Consider the following 26,938-nt stretch of genomic DNA (forward strand, 5'->3'; position numbering starts at 1 on the left):
CTATAGCTCGAAGAAGACCGAACGAGAAAGACCTTCGGGAGGACTGTTCGAGTACATTGAGGCCAGAGGAGGGGAGCTCCAAGCCCCGTTACAGTCCTGCTGGCATGCATGCTGAGGCCGCCTAGCTGTACGACGTGTCCGGCGCGAAGACAAGGCTGCGTGCAAGACAAGGCTGCGTGCAAAACAACCTGAGGCTACGTGAAAGACGCAGGACCAGAAGCACTGGACGGGACGGAAGGAGAAGACGGAAAAATGCGCACGGGCCACCTCGGGCTTCCTCTCTACCATCTCTTTGCCTGCACTACTGCCCTAGGCACAGACAACATGCGCAACACTACCCCGAGAGCCAATGGATCGCTTCTGTGACACACCTCGGCCGTCTGCACCAAGATGACCTCCAACAGGAATGCATACAGCCTCGCAGGGTCGTGTGCCTTAGCGCTCATTGCTCTTCGAACTACATGCGGCGATGCTAACAGACATGGCAGTATGGGACAGCATATCGTCATGGAAGCCTGGTCCTTCACTGTCAGGACTAAGCACCCGCGCATCGCTCTGCCGAAAGACGTGGGAGCGTACATGTCTTTGGTCGACTCTCAGCCTCGTCCACTCTGGAGCTGAGCGTGCATGAGAAACGGGCGTCAAGCTTGCAGTGTAGTGGCGCGTTGGACACCTTATCTTAGACCAAAGCATAGCCTCACCTCTCGCGGAAAGAATGCATTCGGCCTGTCTCTGGAAACGGCCAGCATCAGCTCCATCGGAGGGCCCTGGCCTTCCCATCTGTTCCTGCTTAACCTCTGCGAAGCTCCTTGCGGTGTATCCGCCCTTCAGAGCTGCCCAGCCCATGCCCAAGCAAGATGTTCGGGTCCCGAGACGATCGAATTCGCAAGCTGTTAGCCATCGCTGGTCTATCTCCACCGGCCCAGATCCCAAAACTGAAGAGGCCAGCTTCTCGACATTCCCATGCCGCATCTTCCGGTGATATTGAGGAAGCACGATCGCTACTCGTTCAGCAACGAACCGCCGATCCTGGTTACAAGCCACCCGAGCGACAGTTTCGCAACAAGTTCAGGTCGCGCAAGCGTCGAGAGGAAAACGCGAACCCGCTCAACTGGGTCTTCACCAAACATGAGGTGGCTCAGGCGTTCGACGTCATGCTGTCCGTCAGGCCGCTGGCGGACTCAGGCGTTGCGCAAGCACTTCTGCTTCAAGCGCCAGAGACCTCCGTGGACCGTCTCTGGGCTCAGCTTTATGGTGCAAAACCAGAGAGCACGCTCAAGAATCGGTTCAAGAAGTCCAGGGATTCGCTATCACAAGAGTTACCTGGGATGACCTGGTTAGACGACGCGGTCCGAGAAGAGGATCTGGAGTATATCCAGTTGATAAGCGATGCTGGAATTGATCAAGAAACCTTGCAACAGGCCTTCAGTGTTGCCCTGATGAACCGCTCCCTAATTACCATGAAATTATTGCTCAGCTACGATATTGCACTCACATTAGCTCACAAGTCAGTACTCCGAGAGCTCGTCAAGGCTGGCGTTTTTGACATCGTGGGATTGCTGCTATCTGTCCCAAACGCTATGGGTATGGAAGACTGGCGATATGGATTGAAGTCGCAGAGTGAGAACTTTGCCATAGTTCTATTGATGTCCCTCGCTCACCAGCCCGGCGTGGCGTGCGGTTCCCTGCTGCTCCACTGCTTGAGGTTAGCTGATGTGGAAGCTACGGCGTCGGTCCTAGCCTATGCTGACCCAGGTGAGGACTTCTCAGACGTCCGCCAGAGCGCATACTCACTGCTGCTTCTCGTCCATGATGAGGGAACGAGATTCGAATTCTGCAGACTGTTCCATGAGGCTGGTCTTTTGCTAGATGCTCCAGAGCTCCGTTCGTTGCTCTTGGAAGCGGCAAAGTCTCACAATCTCCCACTAACCCGCATCCTCATGACCGCTGGTGTGAGTTTCGATATCGAGCCCTTCAACGCACTCCACTGGACCGTGAAGCGGATGGATCTTGACGTTCTGAAACTGTTCTGGGGCCGCCATTTTGCATCTCCAGTCTCGCCAGTGTTGAGCCTTGTGCCCGATTCGGCCTCAGAGTTAGACCTGCTCCAACTCCTCCATGTCTTAGCTCCTCACGGTCTGTCAGGCGAGCCCCTGCACTCACATCTGGTTCGAGCGGTGGACAAGCAGCACAGCAGGCTCGTTGGTACATTGCTCATCCTCGGCGCATCCCTGGAATTCGACCGAGCGGCCGCTGTGCGGGCGGCCTTGGAACAGGCAAACTTCGACGTCCTGGGGATGCTGCTTCGCAAAGACTGCTCACCTGACATACTCTCGGCTGCCATTCCAGCTGCCATGGCTTTAGGCCCAGGGGCTCAGAGATTGCAAGCTATGAGGTGTCTTATGGAGAAAGGAGTGTCGACACAAGCATTGGGCCTACCGCTACAGACGGTCGTGTTTGAAGCAGGCGCTGTCGATTACGACCTGGTCAGTGTCCTCTTGAAACATAAAGCACCCATTGACGGCATCGGCGAACATGATAACAATGGTGTCTTGATGGCTACGCGGCGAGGCGATCTCCACCTGCTCAACTTACTATGTGACGCAGCGCCCCTGGCAAGGACGTTGTCTGAGGCTGTTCCGCTCGCATTCGATGGGCTTCATTTCCACGGAAAGGAAACCGTCCTTGAGATGATCACAACTCTTCTCAATCGCGGAGCAACGGGTGTACCGGTCAATGAGACCCTGTTAGATGCAATCTTTCACGCTCAGCGACTGGATATTGTCCGCCTTCTACTTACACATGGAGCAGATGCGAACTACATGGGAGGTGTATCCTTCCTTGCTGCTCTGGACAATCTCGAATTGCTTGGGATCTTGTGCGGCAGCTGCCCACCCAACGAGGCGGTCGCGAAGGCTGTGCTGTCGACCGCTCTTCTACCACAGCACTACAACCTTGAGGCTCTCGAACTATTACTTGCCTCCACCGCTTCTTTTACTGATGCCTTGAACTCGCTGCAGATTTGGCACTGCGTCAAAAACAACCCAAATTTAGAACCGATTGTTTTGTGTTTCCTCCGACACGGTCTGGATGTTAATCTTAAGGGTAGAAACAAACTTTCGTTCGTCGTTCAGAAGCAGAACATGATTCTGCTGCGAGCGCTGCTCCTTGTGAATCCAACCACGCCTACTTTGCGAACCGCATTCGAGGCCGCTATCAGCATCTCCGACAGGGCCACCATGCTCGAAGCAATGAAGCTGCTTCTATGGCAGGCCAAGTCGGCAGAGATTGGACAATCGAGCGCGCTGATGCAACAAACTCTTCTTGCTATCAACGGTGATTCCGCGAGCCTCGAACTTTGCCTCAAGCATGGAGCGAAGGTCGACATCGACGGTGGTATGGTCATCCAGACTGCGGCTGCTGCAGGATCTCCCAAAGTGCTGGAGATGCTTTGCTTGAACGAGCCAGCACCCATGTCCCTTCGTCGGGCATGTCTTGCTGCAGCAAGCTCGGTGACCAACGAGGATCAGAAGCAGCGCATGTACAAGCATCTACTCGCTGCCAACAGTGGTGCCTTGACCCAGGATATATCGAGTTTGCTAGCCGACTCCGTTCTGGCATTCCCGAACTACCTCGAATTGCCCAAACTGCTGATATCACGGGGCGCAAAAGTCAGAGTCGCAACTCTGAAGAAAGCCTTAGTGGCGTCCTCGCGCGAGCTGTTCGGGATGTTGGCAACCAAGGTCAAGAGCAGTACCACTGTCGCGGCGCTATTCCGACACGCAAGAGCGACCACGATGGACCCGGACAGGAAGTACTGGGCGTATCAATACCTGTTAGCCAAAGGAGTGCCCCCGGAAGAGATCTCTAAAGCCCTTGTTGCATCCATGAGAACAACGCTTACCGATCTGTCGTGTCAAAAGCTGCTTCTGCGTCACGGAGCTGCTGTCGGCTACAAACGCGGTCTTGCATTCCTCCTGGGACTCCGAGCGAACTCTCGCGAGGCTGTGAAGCTCCTGATCCAGTTCATCGACGACGACCAAACGGCCAACATAGCATTCTCGCACGCACGAAAGACTCCGTTGGAGGACCCGAAAGCACGCTACGAGGTCTATGGTTCCCTGTTACAATGGAACATCAGTCATGCGTCGATGTTCAATTGCCTTGTCGCGGTCCTTCAGGAATCGCACTCTAATGTTTCCGTCATAGAAACGCTTCTTGAAAAGGGCGTGGATCCGAATAAACACAAGGCCAAGTGCTTCGTCCTGGCAGCGAGGACCGGCGCAGAACCAGCTTTTCGAGCCCTTAGCAAATACGCGAAGTTGGCGGTGGTCCTGCGAGCTTTACAGCATCACTTCGAAGCTGAGAAGGACGTTCTCCGATGGTCTCAAATATGTCTTCATGAGCAGCCATTCACAACGAGGATTGACGATGATGAGCTAGTGTTTGTCTGCATGCGCAAGTTCCCCGAAGGATCTGCGCTCTTGCAATTGCTTCTGAAGAACGAGTGTCTGCTTCTACTATGATATCTCACAGACTTTGCACTGGCTGGAAGAAGGAGCAGTGCACGGCTCTGGTGTGGGCGCTGTTTTCTAGCCCAAAGGTTGGCAACGACAATATTCTGGTGCTTCTTGATCAGGGAGCTGAAGGTTTGTCCCTACCCACCCCAGTCGCTTGTCATCGCAATCTAGTATCTGAGGCTTACATCTAGCCAGCACTACCTTGGTACAACACACCGAAGACGCAGGTCTCAGCGGCATTTGGCTGCCTCCTGGACAAGAGTCGAACCTCCATCCTAATGAGGCTCCTCACGATGAGCCGCAGCCGGACCATGTCGTACGAAATTCCCATAACCTCCTTCAATCACCTTGGCGCATTTCTCACCACTTCCGCGCCTGACGAGAGCTTCTTAGGTGCATCCGGCACACTGGATCTGCGGCTCGCGTCCTTATACTTTGGCAGCGCGGATGCCTTCTGTGTACTGAACATTGGCCATCCAGAAGACGACGGATCTCTACATCTCGCAGCGCTGCTTGCACTGCCAAAGGTGGTAGACCGGCTCCTGCGCACCCACGACCCGAACGTGAAGGAAGAGGAGTTCGACAACAGAATTCCTTTGGCTGTCGTTTCCGACGCCCAGCCCCAGCCTTGGTGCAAGATCGCGAATGAAGAAGCGGACTTTCGAACTCGACAGAAGCAGACGATGCAGCTTCTAGCAGCCAAGACGAAACCTGTCTGGAGGTTTCGAGGCAAGACAGTGCTTCACTTTGCTTTGGATAACGGGGTTCCTACAGCCCAGGCGATGATTGAAGCACTGGACATCCGGCACGACTCGCGGAGGCAGGAGAAGTATCGATATACGGATAAAGGAGGGAAACAGTACACGCCGCATGAATGGATTATCGAGTTTCTGGAGGCCGGTGATGAGGAGAAGGTAGAGCTTGTCAAATGCCTGCAGGTGGATGGGGGTTGGATGGCACCGCTGTTGAGCTTTCCTGGCCGATTTATGCCTTCCTTCGAGGGTCTCTGAGTTCGAGTAATGGAGAGCCTTCACGAAATTTGCACCGTAGCAGGAGCATCCCGCTGTGTACCGTCCACAGAGCGATAATTGTGAATTGTACTCGATCGTTGCTCTCGTCATAAGCCCAGCTGAGCCATCGACATAAATTTGTCTTCCAGGCTTCGACCTAGGCCGTTTTACGTCGAACACCGTGTATGCATTCAACTTATATCAGTATTGCTGAGTCCCCTCGATCATGCGGGAAGACTTTCCCGGTTGCGCAGTATGTATACATGAACGGCACGCATCTGGAACGTCGATCAGACAGGGATGCGACGCTTGGGTCACCGCCAGCACCAGCAGCTCGACGTCACCTTTGTTTTCTTGTGCTCTCTTTCCTTGCCTCCACTCTCTTCCATCTGAAGACAGGGTTGTGATGCTACCATCTTTGCCCAAGACTTGTGTGCACTTGCGTGGCGATAAAACATATCAGTGACTCTGAGCTGCTCGTTCAGAAGTTCCCAACACCAGACATGGCACCAAAACCGGAACAACCAGCCCCGGAGGCTGGCAAGACTCAAAAGCAAAATGCCCCCGACAAAGAGAACTTTCAAAAGTCCGTAGCAGCTGCTCAAAAGACTGTTCAGGCTCAAGGTGCAGCCGAAGCACTTAAGCAGCAAGCGAAGAAAGCCATCAACCCAAAGGAGCGGATGCGATTGATGCAGGAGGCCTACCACAAGGAAATCGAGGCTCATGGACAGAGCAAGTACGCTAAAAGGCTACAGAGCGGTGGATGGCAAGGGGCGGCAGCTGGGGGTGGGATTGGAGGTGGGGTGGCGATGGTAAGTAGATTTGAGCTCAGCAGAACTGGCAGTGCGTCCGGTTAGCATGCGTGCGCCTTAATACTAACGATGGCAGGGTCTGGGTACGGTCGTCGGCACCGTGGTCTCAGGTGTCGCCGCAGTGCCCACTGTGCTTGTCGGCGGGCTTGTTGGGGCTGGCGTGGGCGGCATTCATGGCCCGTTCATTAAATTGGGCGGCGGAGGCAAGAAGGAGAACACCCCAGCGACGAACGAAGAAGTGCAGAAGCAGGAGGCAGCCAAGCTCGACCAAGCAGTTGAGAAAAGTGCTAGTACTGTGCCTCAGCCTCCGACCGCGGACTCAGCAGATCCACAGAGTGGCGAGCAGAAGATCAAGAAGAAGCCTCGAAAGCTGGAAGTACGCTCGAAGCCCACGGGCAATGATAGTGCTTGAAGCCGAATTCTCTGCTTGATTGACCGCTGCGACCAAACGACAGTCATCCACACATGTACGGACGGACGTTTCGAAAGCCTGCCGATGATCCAATGGCTGGACGACCTAGGTTATACACGCAAGACCTACACGGCTGGTGGCTTTGTTATCAGGTCTTAGGTTTGACCACTGGTGAACGGGAGACTCTGGGATGCAACGTTTACAGGTTTCACACAAGATTTGCGACTGGTGATCCGCTATTCAACGGAGCGAAGATTCGATCCGTCCTGCATCAGCACATCAACCCGTCGCCGGTCCAGGTCAATACTCTGACAGCCAGTACTTTCCACCCATCTCTCGTCCCATACAAATCTCAAGTGGGAGCTCTACGCCGGTTTCACAGGCCAACTCAGACCAACATCCTTCCAACCTCTGGACTTTAACGCCGAGACACTGCGCCACCCCAATCACAACGAGACGATGGATGCTCATGGGATGTTCGCAGAGCAGAGCGGGAGTGATCGTGAGGCTGCCCGTTGCTGGTATGTGCATTATAGGCAAGTTCTGAGCAATTTACTTGACGCGAATGAGCTGGCTCTCCAGCTGCTGCGGGCAAATCATCAGTACCATCCTGGCGACTTACGGTATTGATGGGAGAGGACTGTCGTATGTCTCAAGGGTGATGACATTCTGGAAGAAGTTTGGGAAACGAGAGTAGCGAGCAATATGGCGCTGGGGAGCACACATGGGATGCGGCTGCGACAGGGTGTCCAGACTCGAAAGGCGCCTAAGTAGTTATTCGACCATGCGTACAATCTGTGTCCGCATATCCAATGTCACGAAAACTCCCACAGATATGAGGCAGACATGTGTCTAACCTGATGTCCCCTTTCACGTGACTTGACCGAATTGGGCAACTACGGCGAAGCTCCGGGAGTGAAGTGAGGCCGTTGGCGACTGCGAGCTGTTGCATTCGAAGGGTCTAGCTGTTGCTGATGAGAATGTTGTTGCTTTGTGTTTATTCTGAATTGCAACCTCGTTCTATGTCGTTCCTTCGTGGTTGATTCAATTCCTCGTCCTGCTGAACGCCGTCTTTCTACAGACGTCACAATGTCACGGTAGCACTTCAGACCAACCTCTACTCAACCATGGCTCTCCCGAAGCTCGCCGTAAGCACGAACATTCATTGGTAGGAAACAGGCCATGAACATCGAGACTGACTGCTGTCTAGACCTCACCCTCCTTCCATGCCTTGGTCGGCGCGCACTCCTTCATGCTCGGCCAGGTAGCATGGCATTACCGACCGACCTTCTTCCGACCCGTACCGCACCAGCGCACCCTTTCAGGTACACCCCGACGACGAGACGAGAAGCAACAGCAAAGACCGCCTGCACAGCCAACCACATCCCCTGAAGACTCGCCCAACTTCTCTCTTCCCGATGGCTGGGAGGACAACCCGCAGTACTCAAACATAACGCAATTCTCCGAGCTCCCCCATCGCTTCTTTGGCTATAACCAGCACATCAAGATCAATGAGGACTTCAAGGAGTCGTTGCGGCAGATATTATGGCAGTTTCGCGCTCCCATACGGTACGCGTTCGCCTATGGCTCTGGTGTATTCGGACAGTCAGGTAGCGCGAGCAAAACAAGCGCAGGTCTACCTGAAGGACAGAGCCTGAGCCCGCACCCCGACCCGCCAAAAGCTGTGGAGGAATGGCAAAAAGGTGGCGCGAAGGTCATAGACTTCATCTTCGGCGTGAGCCATACGCAGCACTGGCACTCTCTGAACCTGGGCCAGAACCCGCACCACTACTCCGGACTTCGATACCTTCCTTACAGCTCAGCCGCGATATCGTACGTCCAAGACGGCTTCGGCGCTGGCGTTTACTTCAACCCTTACATTACGGTCAACGGCGTGATGATCAAATACGGCGTCGTCAATCTTAATACCCTAGCTAATGACCTCAACGACTGGACGACTCTCTATCTGGCTGGCCGGCTGCAGAAACCAGTCAAGATCCTTCGCGACGACCCACGAATGCGACTTGCGAATCAGATAAACCTGCTGTCAGCGCTTAGAACGGCAATGCTCATGCTGCCCGAGAAGTTTACAGAACGCCAGCTGTACGAGAAGATCACAGCTCTCAGCTACATGGGCGACCCTCGCATGATGAGTATACCGGGACTAGGCGCAAGCGAAAATATGTCCAAAGTCAGCAACATCGTCGGCGCACAGCTTCCTGGATTCCGCCAGCTGTACGTCCCGCTCATCGAGAACCTGCCGAACATCGAATTCACCGACGCGCGAACACCGCGAGAGCCAGCCTGGGAGAAGGAAGACGCCATCCGCCACACGGGATCTAATGTCGAACTGGCAGCGGACGTGCTAGGGGGTAGAGATGGCCTCGAACTGACGCAAGATCTCGACCCAGTGAAACGCGGCAACATGGTCCGCCGTCTCCCAAGCGCTTTCAGGAAGAAGGTCTACTACCAGTACAAGAAGAAATTCGGCATCCCTGGCTCAGCCTTTGACCCCATCCTGGAAGCTTCAGAGGACGAAGGCAAAGAGGGTGAGATGCGCAGGCGAGAGGGTGGTGACTTTGAGCGAAAAATCGCGGCGCAGGAGGATCTTGATCAGATGATCGCGAAGTGTGTCAATGGGACGGTGGCATGGCCGGCGACGAGTCAGACGATCAAGTCGTTCTTCACGGCTGGGATAGGGAGGGCGTGGCGGTACTATGCTGATAAACGGAAGAAAGGGAAGGAGGGGGCGAAGAAGAAGGCTGCTGAAGAGGTGGCGAAGCCGGAGGCGGTTGTTCAGGAGGCTAAGGAGAAGGAGAAGAAGGAGTGATCTTTCTTCCAGTCGTAATGGCTGGGATGATGTCTCTGTACGAGTTGGCTGCATAGCGCGCGGATGAAAAAGGGACGGAGCTCCTTGTACAATCAATGGCTGTAGCCGAGCTGCAGGGGTGTGTAAACTCAAATACCCCTACCTCATAATGCCTCAAAACAAATAAATGACTCGCGGGGGCCAGAAAACGTTCGGCCTGTTTCACAAATGCTTTCAAATCGCTCAGACGGGTATCGCTCGCAGTCATTCATGGTATCGTTGCTGTGGTGTTGCCGCTCGGCTGGGCCGGGAGTGGTACTGCTGCAGGCGGTATGGGGATGCTTGGGGGCGTCGAGGAGCCAGCAGGTGTGGTTGCCGCAGGAGGCGGTGGTGCTGGAGATTGTTGCGGCTGTGGGGACGGGCTAGCTGGGGGTCGTCCTGCCGAGCCTGGAACGGATGGTATGGCTTGCTGGAGAGCGGGTACACTTGTGCTGGAGGAGCCGGCTATGGGCTGCTGTGGAAGAGGAGCCTGAACGCCTGTCGTGAATTGTATTTGTAGAGGTTGCGGAGGGGCTGCCCCAGGGTCTGCCGGACCCGCTGTCGTCGTCGTCGTTGTCGTGGTCGCTGCTTGGCTGTGTCAGCTCGCGGGTCGATGACTTTGCACCGCGTGTCTAAACATACCACTGGGAGCCGCAGGCTGGTTAGCCTCCTGGATTCGATCTTCAAGACTGTCCAACACTCCTTCAAATGAGACTTCATCCAGGTTATGAAGAGGCTGCAGCGGTCCGCTCTTCTTCTCTGGTGGGGGACCAGGCGTCCTCCACCCTGTCATTGGCTTCACTTCCACCTGCACAGCCATAGCCAGGCTGTCAATCGAGTCGCGGTTGACGACGATCGCCGTTTGGAACTTACGATTAAGACCATCGTAGTCGTTGTCCCAGCCGCGAGTCCACTCGAATCCCACCTCAGTCACATCCGTGCTATCGGTAGAAGGGAACCCAGAAGTGAATTTCCAGCTTCGACCGGGACTAGACTGTGCGTTGCTTCCCATCTCACCTATACTGAGATTACCACCAATGCTAGCAGCGTTGACTCCGAATTGTGGGCTGAACAGTCGGTTACGGCCTTCGTTGCGTATCAATGGCGGACCGGAAATCTCCTTGTTGGGTGCGTATTCTGGGATCCATGGTACCGGGTCAATGTTGGTGGACTTTCCGAAACTGATGCGGACTCTCGCCCTTTCAATAGGTGTGCTGCCATTCTGGTTGAACTGGACTGCGAAGTACAAGACACCCTTAAGGTCGGTACCTGCTATGCACCATCGTGGGGGCCAAGAACGAGAACTTGAACCTTCGAGCACGCAGCGGATGCCGAATTTACCAACGGTGTTCCCGAGCGACTTTGGTCTTTTGGTGTTGTCGAGATGTGGTGTTGGTGTCGTCGCTGTCACTGTCGCGGAGGAATGGGCGGAACGTGCTTGCGCCGCTCGTCTTTGAGCTTGGGCGGGACGGGCGGTCTGTGAGAAGCTTTCTTTCTTGAACAGTCCCCAAACCATTATTGCAAGATGGCGAGGGTGTCAAGATGGGAATGCAGACCGACCGAAAATAAGGGCTGACTCGCGCTGGCACTCGAGAGTCCTGCTGCTTGCAATGGCTCCAGTCCGAGTACCTGGACGCAACACCAATCATCTGCTTCAGCGATGCAGAGGCGCAGGAGGTCTAGCCGCCCAGATAGATCACCTGAGCTGACTGGACGTCAAGGCTGTCGCCAGCTATTTGTGCTCGAGGCTGGGATACAGGAGGCTGCGGTCCTGAACTTGTCAGTTGACCAGACTTGAAGTTATCTTCCTTGTGCAAACATTCCCATTCGAGATAGAGCGTGGGACGACAGTATCGAACGGACAGGCAGAAGAGGTCGAGCAGCCCTTACGCGACAGCTTGAAGAAGTGCCCATGGAGACTGCGGATGAGAACGATGGCATCCAGAGTTTCCCTGACGGCGGCTTTGCAATGGACTTCTCCGTCGAGATCGAGGAAGATGTGCCCGCTCTCGTAGAGGAGATGATGAGACTAGGGGTAAGTTAGAGTGAGGTGAAGGTCATCCAGCACGATGGATGCCCTTGCGTTCCTGGTCTTCGGACCTATGCTGACCTTGACAGACCCTAGGCTACTTCGTCGAGGCGAGAAAACTATCCGACAAGCATCTTGTTCGGCATGCCTCCATCTTTGCAGTAGCTGCCGAGCGTATGAGACTCCTGCTTATCCAGGGAGACATTTCGCAACTGGCCAAGATGTCGTACGAAACAGAGGGAGCAGAGTTCGATTTGCAGCGAGCTATCGTGAATACAATGTTTCTGATCGCCAACGTGCACATAAGCCCTGCCGCTCTCCGCTCAAAATACGAATTATCCTCATCCATCGAGAGATTGGAAAATCTATCGCTGCGAGATGATGTGGATGAGGCAGAACTGGTACGTTTCCCTTGGGCGATGACGAACACTTGCTGATCTTTGCAGCTGCTCAAGTCGGTCCTCGAATTGCATAGATCGAATCCCACATGCAATATGCAGGACGAACATCAGAGGTTCCCACTTTTGCAGATATCATTCGAGCAACATCGACGCCTCATGAATATAGCTCAGCGACTTGTGCAATCTCGTCACTACTGGGAAGCTAAACCCGCCCTTGCCATCTGTTGCCGTTCGTCGTGCAGCTACGGGCTCTCCGACAATGGTGCTACCCCTGCTTTGGCATACAATTTCCTACAACTTGCCGAGATTGCTGAGAGCTGTGATCAGACTACATTCGAAGGCCGGTCGGCCGCCATCGACATGTCACAGACCATTTGTGACGCTGCCCGAGGCTGCGTGTATTACGATAAACGAGGTGAAGTGTTCCCCCCGACAAAGGCTGCCATCACAAGACTGTTACGCTTTCAGAATAACATCTTAGAACGCGCAGCACCCACGGAGGACTACGGTCCTCGCTGTCACGCGCGACTCATCTCAATAGCGACCAATCTCAGAGCCATGGAATCACTCTCGCCGGGCGGGATGCCTCTGTCGAGATGGGACATCGAAGGCGCTGTGGAGGCTCTCAACTCTGCAAAAGAACATGAAGATCTCTTACTTTCGCGTTCCGCAGAGCGAACGCTGACATGGAGCTCGGAGAGGAAAGCGTTCGAATATCTCCTCTATGCATATTCCAACCATGCTGTTACAATGCAGGCCCCTCACGTCAAGGTGAACCTGCTTCCGTGGCCATATGCGGCCCCAGCCGTGGCGCCGGGAGCAGACAACATGCGGCAAGACCCGAGGAGCCTAAGCAAAGAGCTCTATTTGGTTCAGGAGCAAAGCTCGTCTGAGAAGACAACGACGTCGTCAAGAGACTCCAAAAAAGTGCAGCTTGGATTGCGCTCTCCTGCAGATGAGGCTGGCATAGAGCCACACTACAGTCAGCCGCCCAAACGCGAAGGGGCCAAGTCGACCAAAATGTCCACCGCGCTCTTCGACCCTTCCTTCCAGACCGACATCCATCAGTCTTCCAATCGTCGGGCTCGCGACAGAGTTCGAGACCAGGCCTCCTTCCACCATGACCTCAACTATCTCAGGCATGCGACACAAGGTCCTCAAAATCAATCTTTTCAAAGTCCGCAACCCGGTCTCCCGGCACCTCAACATCTCTATACAACTCCTTCACCGCCACACCCAGATCCCTCGCCAACCTCGCCTGCGCCATCGTCCCACCCTGCCTGACCACCACGCGCGTATGCCACATCGATTGCGCCCCGTTCATCGAACATATCATCGCCGCCGCGTTGAGCATGCAGGTCTCGTGTGGAGCGTACAGCGAATCGTCGGCGATGATCCAGATGAGGACGAGGGTGACGACGAAGTGCAGGTCGGGGCAGTGCTTGAGGTTAAAGGCGGAGTTTTCGGCGGCGGCGGTGGGACCCCAGAGGTTGGTGAAGAAGATTTCTCCTTTGGTTAGGAGGTCTGTTGGGGCGAGGGGCGTGGTTGTGGTTGTGGTGGTGAAGGAGTGGGAGATGCGGTCCCATCTGAGAGCCATTGTAAGATGAAGTTGCATGAAAGGGATATGTGCGCAAGAACCGTTGACCCTCCAATCACTCTCCTGTACCTTGCCGTTCCTATGGCTCACCACAGCCGACAAAGTGCTGAGATGACAGACTGGACAGAACGGTAACGACGAATGTAGAGAACGGCACACTTAACATAAAAGCGGACGGGAAAAGACACGCAACATACCTGGCTCCCCAATCATCCACCTCTCCTTTCTCCTCATCGAGACTCTTGAACAGCGGGAAAAGCGCCTGCAATGCCTTTGGCAGGCCATAGAAGGTCGACGTCTTGACTAACGCCTCCTTCATCCGCCTCTGCACCATCAATTGCTTCTCCAATGGGTGGTTGCCGCAGACATGGCGATACAAGAGCACGACTTCATAGCCGTGGGAGGAAGCAACCAGGGAGACGGCAAGGATGTTAACGACCATCGAGTTCGTGGCATCTATGCTGATCGACGACTCTTCTTGTTCGCGAGCAAGGAAGGTGTCGAGGAGAGGCAAGAGATTGGGGTTCTTCGCCATGGTTGTCAATCTTTTCGATTACAGAAGGGATCAAGAATTATAAAGGTGACCTGGGATATGTTAAGTCTACTCAGTCGTTTGCTCGTGCTGTATTCGATGGTGTTTGCTGCTCTTAGAGGTTCCAGGTTGTGTTGCAGACGTCTTCAGCGTGGTTGAACCATCAATCGGACTTGTTGGGAGTGAACGCAGCGACAGTCTGACAGTCTCAAGGACAAGACTGAAGTGTTTGTTGGAATACCAGTACTGTTTCGTCGAATGAAGGTCGTTGGTGGTTGCCGGCCTTTCACGTGAAAGCTCGTGGAGTGGCGGGGCACGTGGCGCCAAAGTGAATGTGTCAGACCTCCACTGCATGTATCTTCTGAGACGACTCACAAACAATCACGACACTTTGTGACTTTCCTCTCAATACTCCTACCATTTGTACCTACTGATCTTCCCTAGAAATACCGCAAACGAAGCACTTTTCACATCAAAGAACAGGAACCTAAGCCCCACCAACAGACACTTCCTCCATCATGGCGCCGAAAGGGAAAGGCGAGAACACGAAGAAGGCTGCCGGCAACGCAAAGAAAGCAGAAGTAGCATCGCAAAAGGCCGCAGTAGCGAACCAAAAGGCGGAACAGGCAGAGGCGCAGAAATGGGATAAAGGCTCGAAAGACACCAGCAAAGCGTAGGTCTTCACTCATACCACCCAACCAAATACCACAACTAACCACACCACCAACAGCGAAGCAGCCGCCGCCAAACAAGCCGAAGCCGCCCGCAAGAAGGCCGAGAAAGATGCGCTCGCGGCCGAAGAGGACGCCAGCCTCCCCAGCAAAGGCAGCGCCAAAAAGGCCCCAGCAAAGAAATCCAAGGGCCTCGACCTCTCCGGCCTCGACGCTCCTTCCTCAAAGAAGGACCTCGCCGCCCTCAACGCCACCGGCATCGACAACGCCATCGACGCCCTATCCCTCACAAACAACAACAACGCGGACAAGATCGACAAACACCCCGAGCGGCGGTTCAAAGCCGCCTACGCGGCCTTCGAGGAGCGGAGGTTAGATGAGATGAAAGATGACAAGGGCTTGAGGCGGCAGCAGAAGGTGGACGCGATCAGGAAGGAGTTTGAGAAGAGTCCGGAGAATCCGTTCAATCAGGTTAGTGGACGGTATGATATGAGTAAGGAGGAGATGAGGGAGTTGAAGGAGTCGGAGAGGGAGAAGAAGGAGGCGTTGTTGACGGGGAAGTGAGGGGGGATGGGGTTGGATATGATATACCATGTGTGGAGAGGGGGCTTGCAGCGAGCGGCCTGTAGAGGACGATGGAGAGCACACCTACGGGCGTGTCTAGCACGAGCGTTGATGTCGCCACGCCCTGCCAGAGTCCGTGCGAACCGCATATACTACGCAGTTGATGCTGGCTGGCGGCGGCATAGGTCCCTGCTCCAACAATTTGATGCTAGCTCGACAATACCCAATGAGCCTTAGACATTAGCACAGCGCCTAGCGAACGACTATATTTCTGTCCATCAAAGCCAAAAGGTCCGAAGGAGTGTTGGAGAATGCAGGGGACCCAATGGACATCAAACACAAAGACAAAGCAGCTATGTAGTACGTACTCATCAACGACCGCTCTCACATTCCCCTGCGATGCAAACGCCACAGCACAGGTATCCAAAACACCACGCAATGCCACCCTCAAACCAGACCCCCAGCAACATCAAAAAGCAAAACCCATCATAATCATCCCACCACCCTCACCTGCGACAACGTCTCCAAAAACCCCGGGAAATCATCCTTCCTCACCTCCACAACCGAATGCTCGAAAGAATCGATCCGCACCCTTGCCCCCGTCTCCTCCACCACCTCCTGAAAAGCCTGTCCGAAACGATTCAGCCCATACCCCCTCTGCTTCCTCGCCTCGGCCACCTCATCGTCCGACTCGGAATCCGAGCCGTCGCTGGACGAAGCGTCCGACTCCGTCTCATCCGATTCATTCCCCTCATCGTCCGAATCGAGCAAACCGTTCGCCTCTTGGATCTCCCTCCTCAGCCGCCGTCCTTCCTCCTTCTTACGCGCTTTCTCAGCCTTGCGAGCCTTTTTAGCAGCCTCCTTCCTCTTCCTCTTCTCCTCCCGCTCCTTCATCTCCGCCTTCGACCGGATCTTCTTCCCGCCCGCACCGCCCGGGCCCAACCCCACGACGACATAGACACTCCTCCCTTCGTCGAGACAAGCGAGTACGAGCGCTTTTTCCCGCGCATCCTTCATCTGCCGCCCGCTTTCAGCCTCCTGCACCGCGATCGCCTCCTGCACCCACGCTGCCAACTGCGTCAGCGCGCCTGGGTGTGTGAAGAGCTGCACGTCTTGGCCTTCGTTCACGACGCCCATTTTGAATTCTTTCAAGGCGCGGACGCGTTTCTTGGCGATGAGCATCGATCCTGTGCGTAAAATGGCGCGGTGCAAGTTCTGCGCAGTCGGGATGTGGGCAAGCAGGACTTTGAGGCCTTGGGTTGGAGAGGAGGTGGTGGGGCTGAGGGCGTCGAGGGCGGCGAAGAAGCGGTGGGTAGTCCAGTCGGGGGCTTCGGAGGCGTTGGGGAGGTGGATGGAAGGGTCGTAGGATTCTTCTTCAGAGTTGGGGGGTGTAGGGGCGGAGGCGCGGATGTGGGCGCTGTATTTGGGGTCGGGGCCGCGGCGGTCGTATCTCATGTCCAGGCTGTTGTGGGTGAGGTCGGTGCCGACTTCGAGGATGGCGCCTACGACTACCGCGACGTCGACTGCGGATAAGGTAGTGTTGTAGCCCCAGCTTCGCACGAAGCCCCATCCCTCGTACCCGCTTCGGCCATCGTCGCCAGGTATCAGTCCTTCGAGATTGTACTGCTCCGCGAACTTCAATATTCGTCTCCGCAGCGACTGCTTGAGCTCCATGTCCATGTGCAGGTAGCCCTTGCCCGCTTCTTGCAGGCTGACACCCATCTTGGCCAGCAGCTTGTTTAGTCGTTTTTGTCCCGCTTCGTTCCAGATATGCAGGCGCGTTGACAAGAAAGGACTGTGCCGCATGCTGTCGTACAAGCTCCAGTGCCTGATCAGTAAGAACCTGGGTTCGGGTGACAGACGGATGGAAAAGTCTGATGAGCTGCGAGCGTTGGAGGGTATTATGCTCTCGCCATTGTTCTGACTTCTTCGTAGCTCGGCGTCCGGTACAGGATTCAGTCGGCGCACTTCATCTCGCAGGGCTTCTCGTCGCTGCTCGGTGCGGTCTAGCATCCGTCGGTGTCGCGTATCGCTCCATTTGAGTGGTTGAGAAAATGGCGAGAGCTCGACCGACGATATACCAACAATGGCTAGCCATAGCAGATCGTTGTCTTCTCGACCAAGGTCAGAAGCGAGCGAGTACAGCATGCTGCTCACTGGATCCGAGTAGGAAGTGCCAAGGTTGTAGTAAGCTTCCAACGTAGCCTCGTGCTTTCGTCGTAGCTTCAGCAGCTGCCGTTTCAGCTGTCTCTGGGAAGGTGCCTTCGGGGGCGAAGAAGGTATGTTAACCGGCGACCGCGGCTGGGACGATGTGGGCGGTGTTGAGTCGAACGCAACTTGAGCTGATTGTGGGTTTCCGTGTGGTGAGGAAGGTATCGGCGTGCTACTGTTGCTACGCCTCCGTTGACGAGGTCGGTTCTCTGCTTCGCTATCGTCGTCTGCATCGCCGTCCAATTCGGACGCGCCTCGTTTTCGACTTTGGCTGCTGCTAGGCTCCCCCTCATCGTCGCTCTCGGCTCCTTCCAGTATAAGGTCTTGCTCGTCAATCTCTGGCATCTTTTGCAGCTCTGCCAACGCCTCTCGTTCAGCGGCAAGGTCGGTACCGACATCTTCATCAACCCAAACAATGACGCCGCCTTTGCCGAACTTGTACGTCGGCATGATGCGTCCTTGGTCTACGCCGCGTCGTCGTGCTTCTGCTGCTGAATCCAGTCCGGGTAGCTCGGCAGGGGAGGGCACAGAGCCGAATAGATTCTGCAGATTCCACGGTCGTCTGGCGTCGATACACCACACCTCAACACCATGATCACGCATGTCCTCTGGTTCTCCTCCCTCGACCGTCTGACTGCTCCCATCGAGCCCAAGTGTCTCCTCTAGATCCACCAACCCTCCCACGCCCAAGCACACAACTACCCCTCCATCCCCACCTCTTTGTCGCATCAACGGTAATACCAAATCATGGCCGATCTGCTGGAGATCCGAGTACCCGCTCACAGGTTGAGTCTTGTGCGTGATGTAGTCGCGCTTGAGTAATGTTGTCAAGATCCGGGCTGCACAGAGGCTATCGACGGTCAATGCTGTTAGGATGAGGACCGGTGGTGATAGCGGATGAGTTGTCCGGACAAGCTCGGTGTAGAGTTGCGAGATCTGTTGGTGTGGTATGTACATTCTGGACTGCGGTCACGGTGGCAGCATGCGGTCTTCGAGTACTGAGGCAATACATGTAGGGTATGTCGTAGGTCGCGGTGCTCGTCCAGTTGTCGCTCGATCGCTTGTCGTGGCGGTTAATTGCAGAAGAGATTAATGGCCAGTACGTCTTGCGGTAGACGTCGCGACGACACAATTCTTTGATTCAAGCACGTCTTGGTGCTGTTCATTCACTCGCATAACAACCATGTCACGCATCGAAGTGAGCTTTAGAGGACGACGCGCAGACGCGATGCCTTAGTAAGCAAAACATCGGCACGCGCCGACCTTCGATCCCACTACGCCTCTTCGACATCACCTCACAAATGATCTCTCCTTCTACCATCAATATGAAGCTCGAGGTAGCACCATGAGAACTACCAGCACGCCGCCGTGCCTTATGAATTGGCTTATAGCTCGTTCGCGATCACAAGCCTCCATGCAGACTCCGCTGAAGAGGACGGTGGAGTTCGCAAGATGAAATATGACAACGGCCGTTGCATGTAAACATTGTATCATTGCGTGAGGTAAAGTACATTTTGAGTCGTTCATCATCTGCCCTCATCCTCTATTCAATTCTGAGCACTCTTCGGCACAACCTTCTGCTCGTCCATCTCCTCCGAGCTCCTGTCCGCCGGGACCACACCGTTATGGTGCTCCTCGTCATCATACGGCCTCCAAAAGTCCTTCTTCCCCTTCGCCGCTCGCGTCACCCACGGAGGCAATATCCCGCCTTCCAACTTGTAAGTCCACGGCTCTTTCAACTCCTTATCCTTCGGCTTGATCCTCCCTCCCGAAGCCTTCTCGATAGCCCAGACGGTGGTGTTGAGGATGATGTACGACATGATGCCCGCAATCAGACCGTACGCGATGCTGTAGGTGAACGGCATGATGGCGATGGTCAAGAATGCTGGGATGGCGTCGCCCATGTACGACCAGTTGATGTCTCTCGCCGACTTGGCCATGAGCGAGCCAACGATGATAAGCGTGCAGCCCGTCGCCCAAGGCGGGATCGAAGCGAAGATCGGCGCGAAAAAGACCGAGATGAAGAAGCACAGGCCGGTGACGATGGACGTCAGACCCGTGGCGCCGCCTTCAGAGATACCGGCACCGGATTCGATGAAGGCCGTGACTGGCGGGACGCCAAACAGCGAGCCGATGGAGATGCCGAAGGCGTCTACCAGATATGCGACAGCAGATCCCTCGAAGTCTTGCGTCCTCTCGTCGATCGCTCCGGCGAAGCGGGCCATGGAATACAAGGTACCGGTGCAGTCGAGAATATCGACATACAAGAATGTGATGAACGCAAGGCCAAACTGGCCGCCGTACTCGCTGACGTTCCACTCCTGTACCGCAAGGATCGACTGGATCGGATGGAAAGTGACGACCTGCTTGAAGAAATCGAACATGTCGTCCCCGACCGGTGTGTAGGGGAAGTACGTGACCGGCGTTGGACGAGGCCAGGAGATGATGGAGACCAGGAGGATCCCAATAATGATCGCACCCTTGACGCGGAACATCATGAGCATGACCGTGAGGATGCCACCGAGGAAGATTCCGATCCACATCGTCGGGCTGCGCATCGTGTACGCAGAAGGGCAGAGTCCATCTTCATCGAGAAACTGCGGACTGCAGCCGGCGAGTTCCAGTGGTGTCGCGTTTGCTCCAACAACGGCGCCAATTCCGGCAGAGTATGTCAGGCCGATGATGGTCAGGTACAGACCGATACCAACACCAGTCGCGAGCTTGATGGATGCTGGGATGGCGCGAGCCAACCACTGCCGCAGCCCAAGGATCGTGAGACCGACGAAGACGAATCCTTCGACAAACACGGCCGTGACAGCAACGCGGTACGGCACGAGACCTGTTCCATGATATCCAACCACGGTGTACGCAAAGTAGGCATTCAGACCCATCCCAGGCGCCAGAGCGATGGGCATGTTGGCGAACAGACCCATGCAGAACGTCGTCAGAGCTGAGATAGCTGCCGTGCCGGTCGTGAGATCGCGCTTCAACCCGGAGAGACAAAGCTGGTAGTCCTGGTTCGTCTCGCACAAGTCGGGGCTGGATGGTGGGCAGACGCAGGTGCCGCCGGTGTCCGAGACGATGGTTGCGTTGACGGAGATGATGTAGGCCATGGCGAAGAAGGTTGCCAGACCGGCGCGGATTTCGGTGAAGAAGAACGAGTTGGGACGGGATTTGGGCTGGGAGATGTCAGTATTCGACCTTCAATCAGAATGTTCGTGAGCAGCATACATGTCCCGACCCTTCAAGACGGAAGTACCGTCCGACAGCGCTCTGCGCAATGCGCGTGTTGGTATCGTGTATCCAGCCCATGGTTGCGAACAATTTCAGTCACAGACTCAGCTCACTGTACGAAAAGACTTCATCCAGCGCAACATCTACAGCTATATCTATACCTTCTACCAAGCCATATCACTTTTTCTCACCACCACCCAACTGATGTGAGCCAGCCATTGGCGAGAGATACCGCGGCGGGTCGCGAACGTCTTGGCCATGCAATGGTGCACTTGGCGACGCCAGTTGATGGTGCCGTTTGGCGAGACAAGCCTTGATCACCTGTTCGAGAAGCGAGAGCTGGACCGGACAGCTGGTCGGCGGTCGCCGCGGGTGGTGAGGGTAGAGATAGCAGCGTGGAGATGCTTGATGGGGATGTTGCAGGTGGGCTGTGAGGTTGGAGGGGGGAGTGATAGGCGATGGCCTTGCGTTACTTACTTTGGGCTTCTTGTCACGCGTGTATCGTGTTGCGACCGAGCTGATGTCGGCGGAGGAGGTAGTTTTACGCTACAACACGGCAGAGGATTTTGGCTTGCTGGATACGGAAGGAAAATGAACTGCGACTGAGAGCTCCTCTGCTGATCTCAGCCCGTAGATCCTCGGAGACCTCGAGCATGGAATGAATGTATGATGAGAAAGCAGCCAGTCCCCGCATGGACTTCACGACCATGAGAAGAGGCAAATTGTTAATAAGCTGCTGCGGTGGTGAATACTCATCTTCTTGGTGGCCCTCGGAACATATTCGCAGGAAGAGGAAGAGGCTCACTCTCGGCAACATCAGACGGCCTCGCAGCCGATCACGTGCAAGCCCCTCACCTCACCTCGCGCCGTTTTCCACGGTTCATCAGCGGGAGCTATCATATAGGCGAACCCACCCTTGTCTGCCCTCTCGTTGCAGAGCTCTGTCGGCTCTCCGAGGGCTGCTCCTCCGCTGACTTTGCGTCATGCCGAAGACTGCCAGGCCGTGCGAACGCGTGATCGTCGATGCTTGCGCGGATCCGAGATGGGGAAAATGACAGCAGTGGTGGGGATGGCCTCGTGGCGGTATAGCTAGCTGGTGTCGGCAAAGGCTCCGCTAGAGTTAGGTCGGCTCGTAGGATTGTCAGACTGTCTCTTTCTCTCTACTAGCTGCTCGCCTTTCATCTTCATCCTTTTGTCCATCAGCGTTCGCATCTGGGGCGTTTCGACAGGAAGACGAGACCATGGCCCATCAGCACCATCAAAGTCTGGACAAAATCTCGTCCGACGACTGGACGAGCAAGGAATCCAATGGCGAGCAGGACCAGCAGCAGTTGGAGAATATGAATACATTCAATACCCTGCCGCCATCCGAGATTCAGCAGACGACGACTTCGCTCAATTCGCAGAAGACGTCTACGAATCTCACGAACACACGAGCTCGGCTTGGACTCCATCCGATCGCTCCGGTGATTGAAGAGCATGATGAGAGCGAACATAGCGATCTGCTATGGCCGAAGATACGGATGAGCTTGAAGGAACCTTTTGCTGAGTTCTTCGTGGGTGATATCAACGGTCAGGACACCTACCATACAGTAGCTGACTGTTGATTTACAGGGCGTCTTCATAATGGTCCTCTTCGGTGACGGCAGTGTTGCGCAGGTCTTACTGACTGCTGGCGACCCCTCTGCACCTGGAGGCGACGGCTGGGGCAATTATCAGTCCATCAGTTGGGGATGGGGCCTGGGTGTCATGTTGGGCATCTACGTCGCCGGTGACTCGGGAGCATACCTCAAGTATGGCTATCCTTCCCATCCTGACTGGCATAAGCTAACACGGTACAGTCCCGCCATCACATTCACAAACTGCATCCTCCGCAAACTCCCCTGGCGACGTCTTCCCGTTTATTTCGTCGCCCAGTTCCTCGGCGGCTTCTGCGCAGCAGGCGTCATCTACATCAACTACGTCAACGGCATCAACGCCATGGAAGGTCACGGCGTGCGCACCGTACCCCCCGCCACCAACGCCACGGCCGGCATCTTCTGCACATACCCGGCAGCCGACATGACGAAGGCCGGCATGTTCTTCGACGAGTTCATCGCGAGTTTCATTTTGATGTTCGTCATTTTCGCTCTCAAGGACGACAGTAATAAGGGCCAGTTCTCCGCTTCTGGAGCTTGGTTTCCGTTGGGCTTGTTCTTCCTGATCTTTGGCATCGGTGCTTGTTTTGGATGGCAAACCGGCTATGCGATCAATCTTGCTCGAGACTTTGGGCCGAGGTTGATGAGCTATGCTGTTGGGTACGGGCATGAGGTGTGGTCGGCTGGAGGCTATTACTTCTGGATTCCGATGGTTGCGCCTTGTAAGCATCACGATCTCCCCCATTCACACGCACGCAGTAGCTGACTGGAGATATAGTCCTGGGCTGTCTTTTCGGAGGCCTGATCTACGACATCTTCATCTTCACTGGTGCGTCGCCGATTAACACGCCTTACATGGGTCTGGGCAAGCTGTTCAATCCGAAGCAGACGATGCAGGAGCGATTGGAGCAGCAGAAGAAGGATGGTCTTGTGTGATAGCAGGCGACAGCAGTAGTTCTATAAGTCAAAAAGTTTCAGACCAAGATGCAGTTCCCTTGTCAAGATGGCTCCGTGGTTCCTCTATAGCCAGGTAGAGTCCCTGCTTCGAACAACACACTGATGCATTCGAGGAAGGTGAACCTGCAGAAGCGCAGCCTTCTTTTGGTAGGTCTTTGCTACTTATTAAGAAGAGAGTGTACAGTGCAATCGTCAGATCTTGGTCCCGGGTCGTGAAATAAAGCAGATCGCCACTCATCGAGTCATCACCACCTCAACCCTCCACCGGCGTCAGCGCCACCCTCGCCCCGTGCAAATTCACACACGTCAACGTCAGCCCCTCAGTCCAAGGCCTCGAGTCCCTACTCTCGATCCCCCCAAACGCCTGACACAACCTCACAGTAGTATAACTCGCCTCCGTCAACGCGAACTGCTGGCCCAAACAAATCCTCGCCCCGCCGTTGAACGGCAAGTACTCCCACCCAGGCCTTAGTCCTTTCTTCCCAGTCTCTGGGTCATCGAGCCAGCGCTCCGGCTTGAACTCTTCGGCGTCTTCGCCGAAGTAGTCTTTGCGGCGGTGCATCGTGTACACGCTCCAGCCCACCGAACTCCCTTTCTTGATGAAGAGGGGTGCGCGACCGTCCGGTCCTCCGCCGACGGGCAGGACGGTGTCTTCGTACGCTTCGCGGGCGTTGCCGGGCACGACTGGGTGCAGACGGAGGGATTCGTTGAGTAGAGCTTTGAGGTACTTGAGGTTCTTCAGGCCTTCGAAAGTGGGGATTTCGCCGTCGAGGGTGGCGATTTCGGTCTGCAGGCGGGACCAGATGTCTGGGCGTGTGGAGAGGATGTGCCAGACGTTGGTGAGGAGGGAGGCGGTGGTGTCGCGGCCGGCGAGGAGGATGTTGAGGAGTTCGCTGCGGATGGCTATGGGGTCTGTTGTTTGGCGGACGAGTTCCTGATAGGATGTTAGTGCCGTGTTTCTGCTTTGCTGAAAAAGTGCTGGGCGCTGCTTACATCGATAAAGACGTATCGACCAGGCTTCTCCGCGTTGGACTTCTCCTTCAACAATTGATCACGCTTCGCAAGACCCTTTTCAACGTAGTAGTCAACAAAGTCATGCACGAATTTCTGGTCATGCTTGAACTGCTTGTTGGCCGGGAACAGTTTAGCCCACGCACCCCAACGAGACGCGTTGGCAATGAAGTCCTGACCACGGGTGAAAGACTCGGCGAACCCTTCGTGGCTGTTGTTTGTCAAAGACTCTGTCGACTCTCCGAAGAGGAACTCGGTTGCCGAGTCCATTGTCAGGCGGAAGAAGAGCTCGGACAGGTCTACGGTGGAGTTGTCGTGTGGGACGGCGGCGACCAGATGCTGGACATGCTTTTCGAAGGTTGGAAGATCACCAATTTGCGTACGGGCGAAGTTTGGCCTCAGCATCTCCCTGTTGCGAGAGTTTAGTTATGATCGCCACATGGGACGAAAAGCCACATACCTCGAATGGGCCCACGGTGCGCCATCCTCTGTAAAGATCCCATGACCAAGGAGCGGCCGAAACGCAATCTTTCTTCGCTCCCCGAGACCCCATTTCTTGAAATCAACAGCTTGGATAGTCTTGAGATTCTCGGGCTCAATGGTCGTATGGATCGTCCGTCCCAACGCAGTGACCTCGAACGTGTTGACGCCCATCCTCTGGAAACGCCCATACTGATCCGCGAGGAAGGTGTGGGCTTTCAGCGAGGTAATGTTCTCTTTGAAGAGGTCCCACCCTAGGATGCGCTCTCGTTGCGGGTAGACTTTGGCTGGGAGGGCACCGGCGGCGCGGGCGTAGGCTGTTCGTTTTCTGGAGAGCCGGATCCTTTGGACTAGCTGTGCTACTACCACGAGGGTGATGAGTACGAGGACCAGCCTGTATAGGTGCGGGACCTGAACGGTTTTGGTCGTCTTGCCAGTCTCCATCTTGCTAAACCGGCGTTCGATATCTTGTTGTGGCCAGGTTTTAGCGCCCACTTGCGTCTATCAATTTCGACGTAGAATCTGTACTTCTTCAACACCAGAAGACAGCTCACCACAGGGCGTCGAGTCACAGTCAGAGGGATGTCATCAATAAGTACTCCGTACGAGAGGCGAGTTCAATGTCGTTCGGCGGAAGCGAGCCTCGGTGTTGAAGCTGACATCTGACACCGTCCGTAGTGAGCATCAGATCAGCGTTCTATTGGCTCATTCGTATCCCAAGCTTTTTATGCAGAGGAATCACGGAGCAGGAAAGCAGGAAGCTGCCGGGTGAGATCCGGCTCCGACCTCTACATTACTCATCAACCCTCCCTCCTCTCTTCCTTCGCGCCGTGCTGCGTCTTCGAAGGAGGGCTGTGCGGTACTGAGAAGGCATTTCATATCGTATACAGCTCACGGAGATAGTACCAGACACGCCAGATGGCCGTTCCATCATCGGCAGCTCCAGAAGAAAAGGAGTAAGTGGATTCCACACCAGGGTACCTCCTAGGTATACGACAGTCTCACTCGGTATTCCTCATCTCGAAGGATTGTAGCCCTACCGATGGTCGGCCCTTCGATGCCTCCGTGCCCTTCTCGACCACTCATCGTCCTGCAAGAATTAAGCGGCGAGGATTTCTATTGAGTACTCCGAATGCGATCCACCCGAAGGACTTACTCATCGGCTCCCGTCTTACTGTGTCAGTCAGACCGCCGGAAGAATCTTCAGCCAGCTTGATAGACCTTAAGCCCTGATCGCGCGGTACAGTAGGAGCTCAGGGCGGCGCTGTGGACGGCCTTCTTTGATCCGATTCACTCTCCATGAGAGCGTGCATCACCCTGGCGTTCGTCATTTGGTTCGGGCAACACATCGGTCTTGTCATACTCCAGAAGCACCCAAAAGAGTCCTCGTCAGGGCCGTGTAACGACACTCTGCTGGCATGAAACCCAGACAGGTGTCACCACCAGTCGCACAGGGAAGCCATGTACCTCAGGGCTGCTATGCAGGTTCTTACCCCTGAGATAGCCATTACAAAGAGTGGTCGTTCGGTGCCCTGTTTCGATCCCAAAACGCCCAAAGCTCGAGAACACAGGTACGCGCCGACGCTCATCAGTGTTTCTGGGCTTGACGAGCCCGCTTTGATTGAAGCCTCAAGCACAAAGTACGTTGCTGAGGTGGTGCTCAGACTGCAAAGACTGCAAAGACTGCTTCGAGAAGGCCTAGATTGGATGGCTTTCTAGTCCCACGCCATGAACAAGCACCCAACAATGAAGACCGCCGGGGCAGTAGAGGATGCCGATCAGCCAAATCGCCGCAAGACGGCAGGCGTTCATACTTGACTGTTATAAAGACGTGTAAGCATCCGGGACAACACCATACCTCAAGTCACTCGTTCGTATCATCGACGTCACTCGCTTCGAAAATTCTCACCTTCACTATGGCCTGCCAACACAGTCTCAGCATCTGGGGGTTGATGTTGTGGTTGCAGGTTGTTGCAGGCGACCTGCTCGCAGGCAGGAGACTAAACACCTGC

The 26,938-nt window shown here is 55.1% G+C and overlaps 11 protein-coding genes across 11 annotated transcripts; 6 read left to right on the forward strand and 5 right to left on the reverse strand.

Annotated features, from left to right (window-relative positions):
- Positions 1-857: 857 nt before the first annotated feature.
- LTR77_000426 (uncharacterized protein) lies at positions 858-5,530 on the forward strand (the record flags this gene model as incomplete). The annotated part of the gene is made up of 3 exons (XM_064797692.1): positions 858-4,444; positions 4,537-4,649; positions 4,716-5,530. The coding sequence occupies 3 exons, from the start codon at positions 858-860 to the stop codon at positions 5,528-5,530; spliced, it is 4,515 nt and encodes a 1,504-aa protein (XP_064663926.1).
- A 503-nt stretch (positions 5,531-6,033) lies between these two features.
- On the forward strand, positions 6,034-6,754 carry LTR77_000427 (uncharacterized protein; the record flags this gene model as incomplete). The annotated part of the gene is made up of 2 exons (XM_064797693.1): positions 6,034-6,342; positions 6,419-6,754. The coding sequence occupies 2 exons, from the start codon at positions 6,034-6,036 to the stop codon at positions 6,752-6,754; spliced, it is 645 nt and encodes a 214-aa protein (XP_064663927.1).
- Positions 6,755-7,881: 1,127 nt separating this feature from the next.
- On the forward strand, positions 7,882-9,584 carry TAM41 (Mitochondrial translocator assembly and maintenance protein 41; the record flags this gene model as incomplete). Its single annotated transcript, XM_064797694.1, has 2 exons — positions 7,882-7,902; positions 7,965-9,584. 2 exons carry the CDS (start codon positions 7,882-7,884, stop codon positions 9,582-9,584), a joined length of 1,641 nt encoding a protein of 546 aa, XP_064663928.1.
- Positions 9,585-9,831: 247 nt separating this feature from the next.
- LTR77_000429 (uncharacterized protein) lies at positions 9,832-11,118 on the reverse strand (the record flags this gene model as incomplete). Its single annotated transcript, XM_064797695.1, has 2 exons — positions 9,832-10,187; positions 10,245-11,118. 2 exons carry the CDS (start codon positions 11,116-11,118, stop codon positions 9,832-9,834), a joined length of 1,230 nt encoding a protein of 409 aa, XP_064663929.1.
- Positions 11,119-11,514: 396 nt separating this feature from the next.
- Positions 11,515-13,002, forward strand: LTR77_000430 (uncharacterized protein; the record flags this gene model as incomplete). The annotated part of the gene is made up of 4 exons (XM_064797696.1): positions 11,515-11,637; positions 11,721-12,032; positions 12,078-12,959; positions 12,988-13,002. The coding sequence occupies 4 exons, from the start codon at positions 11,515-11,517 to the stop codon at positions 13,000-13,002; spliced, it is 1,332 nt and encodes a 443-aa protein (XP_064663930.1).
- A 165-nt stretch (positions 13,003-13,167) lies between these two features.
- On the reverse strand, positions 13,168-14,164 carry LTR77_000431 (uncharacterized protein; the record flags this gene model as incomplete). The annotated part of the gene is made up of 2 exons (XM_064797697.1): positions 13,168-13,618; positions 13,827-14,164. 2 exons carry the CDS (start codon positions 14,162-14,164, stop codon positions 13,168-13,170), a joined length of 789 nt encoding a protein of 262 aa, XP_064663931.1.
- Positions 14,165-14,679: 515 nt separating this feature from the next.
- On the forward strand, positions 14,680-15,396 carry LTR77_000432 (uncharacterized protein; the record flags this gene model as incomplete). The annotated part of the gene is made up of 2 exons (XM_064797698.1): positions 14,680-14,834; positions 14,892-15,396. 2 exons carry the CDS (start codon positions 14,680-14,682, stop codon positions 15,394-15,396), a joined length of 660 nt encoding a protein of 219 aa, XP_064663932.1.
- Positions 15,397-15,888: 492 nt separating this feature from the next.
- On the reverse strand, positions 15,889-18,564 carry CDC45 (DNA replication initiation factor cdc45; the record flags this gene model as incomplete). Its single annotated transcript, XM_064797699.1, has 1 exon — positions 15,889-18,564. The coding sequence occupies one exon, from the start codon at positions 18,562-18,564 to the stop codon at positions 15,889-15,891; it is 2,676 nt and encodes an 891-aa protein (XP_064663933.1).
- Positions 18,565-19,154: 590 nt separating this feature from the next.
- On the reverse strand, positions 19,155-20,919 carry LTR77_000434 (uncharacterized protein; the record flags this gene model as incomplete). Its single annotated transcript, XM_064797700.1, has 2 exons — positions 19,155-20,786; positions 20,839-20,919. 2 exons carry the CDS (start codon positions 20,917-20,919, stop codon positions 19,155-19,157), a joined length of 1,713 nt encoding a protein of 570 aa, XP_064663934.1.
- A 1,163-nt stretch (positions 20,920-22,082) lies between these two features.
- Positions 22,083-23,414, forward strand: FPS1_1 (glycerol channel; the record flags this gene model as incomplete). Its single annotated transcript, XM_064797701.1, has 4 exons — positions 22,083-22,397; positions 22,456-22,634; positions 22,683-23,200; positions 23,257-23,414. The coding sequence occupies 4 exons, from the start codon at positions 22,083-22,085 to the stop codon at positions 23,412-23,414; spliced, it is 1,170 nt and encodes a 389-aa protein (XP_064663935.1).
- Positions 23,415-23,688: 274 nt separating this feature from the next.
- On the reverse strand, positions 23,689-25,370 carry LTR77_000436 (uncharacterized protein; the record flags this gene model as incomplete). The annotated part of the gene is made up of 3 exons (XM_064797702.1): positions 23,689-24,369; positions 24,429-24,855; positions 24,907-25,370. 3 exons carry the CDS (start codon positions 25,368-25,370, stop codon positions 23,689-23,691), a joined length of 1,572 nt encoding a protein of 523 aa, XP_064663936.1.
- Positions 25,371-26,938: the final 1,568 nt, after the last annotated feature.

Source organism: Saxophila tyrrhenica (genome assembly GCF_035928015.1).
Source record: "Saxophila tyrrhenica strain CCFEE 5935 chromosome Unknown scaffold_1, whole genome shotgun sequence".
NCBI lineage: Eukaryota > Fungi > Ascomycota > Dothideomycetes > Mycosphaerellales > Extremaceae > Saxophila > Saxophila tyrrhenica.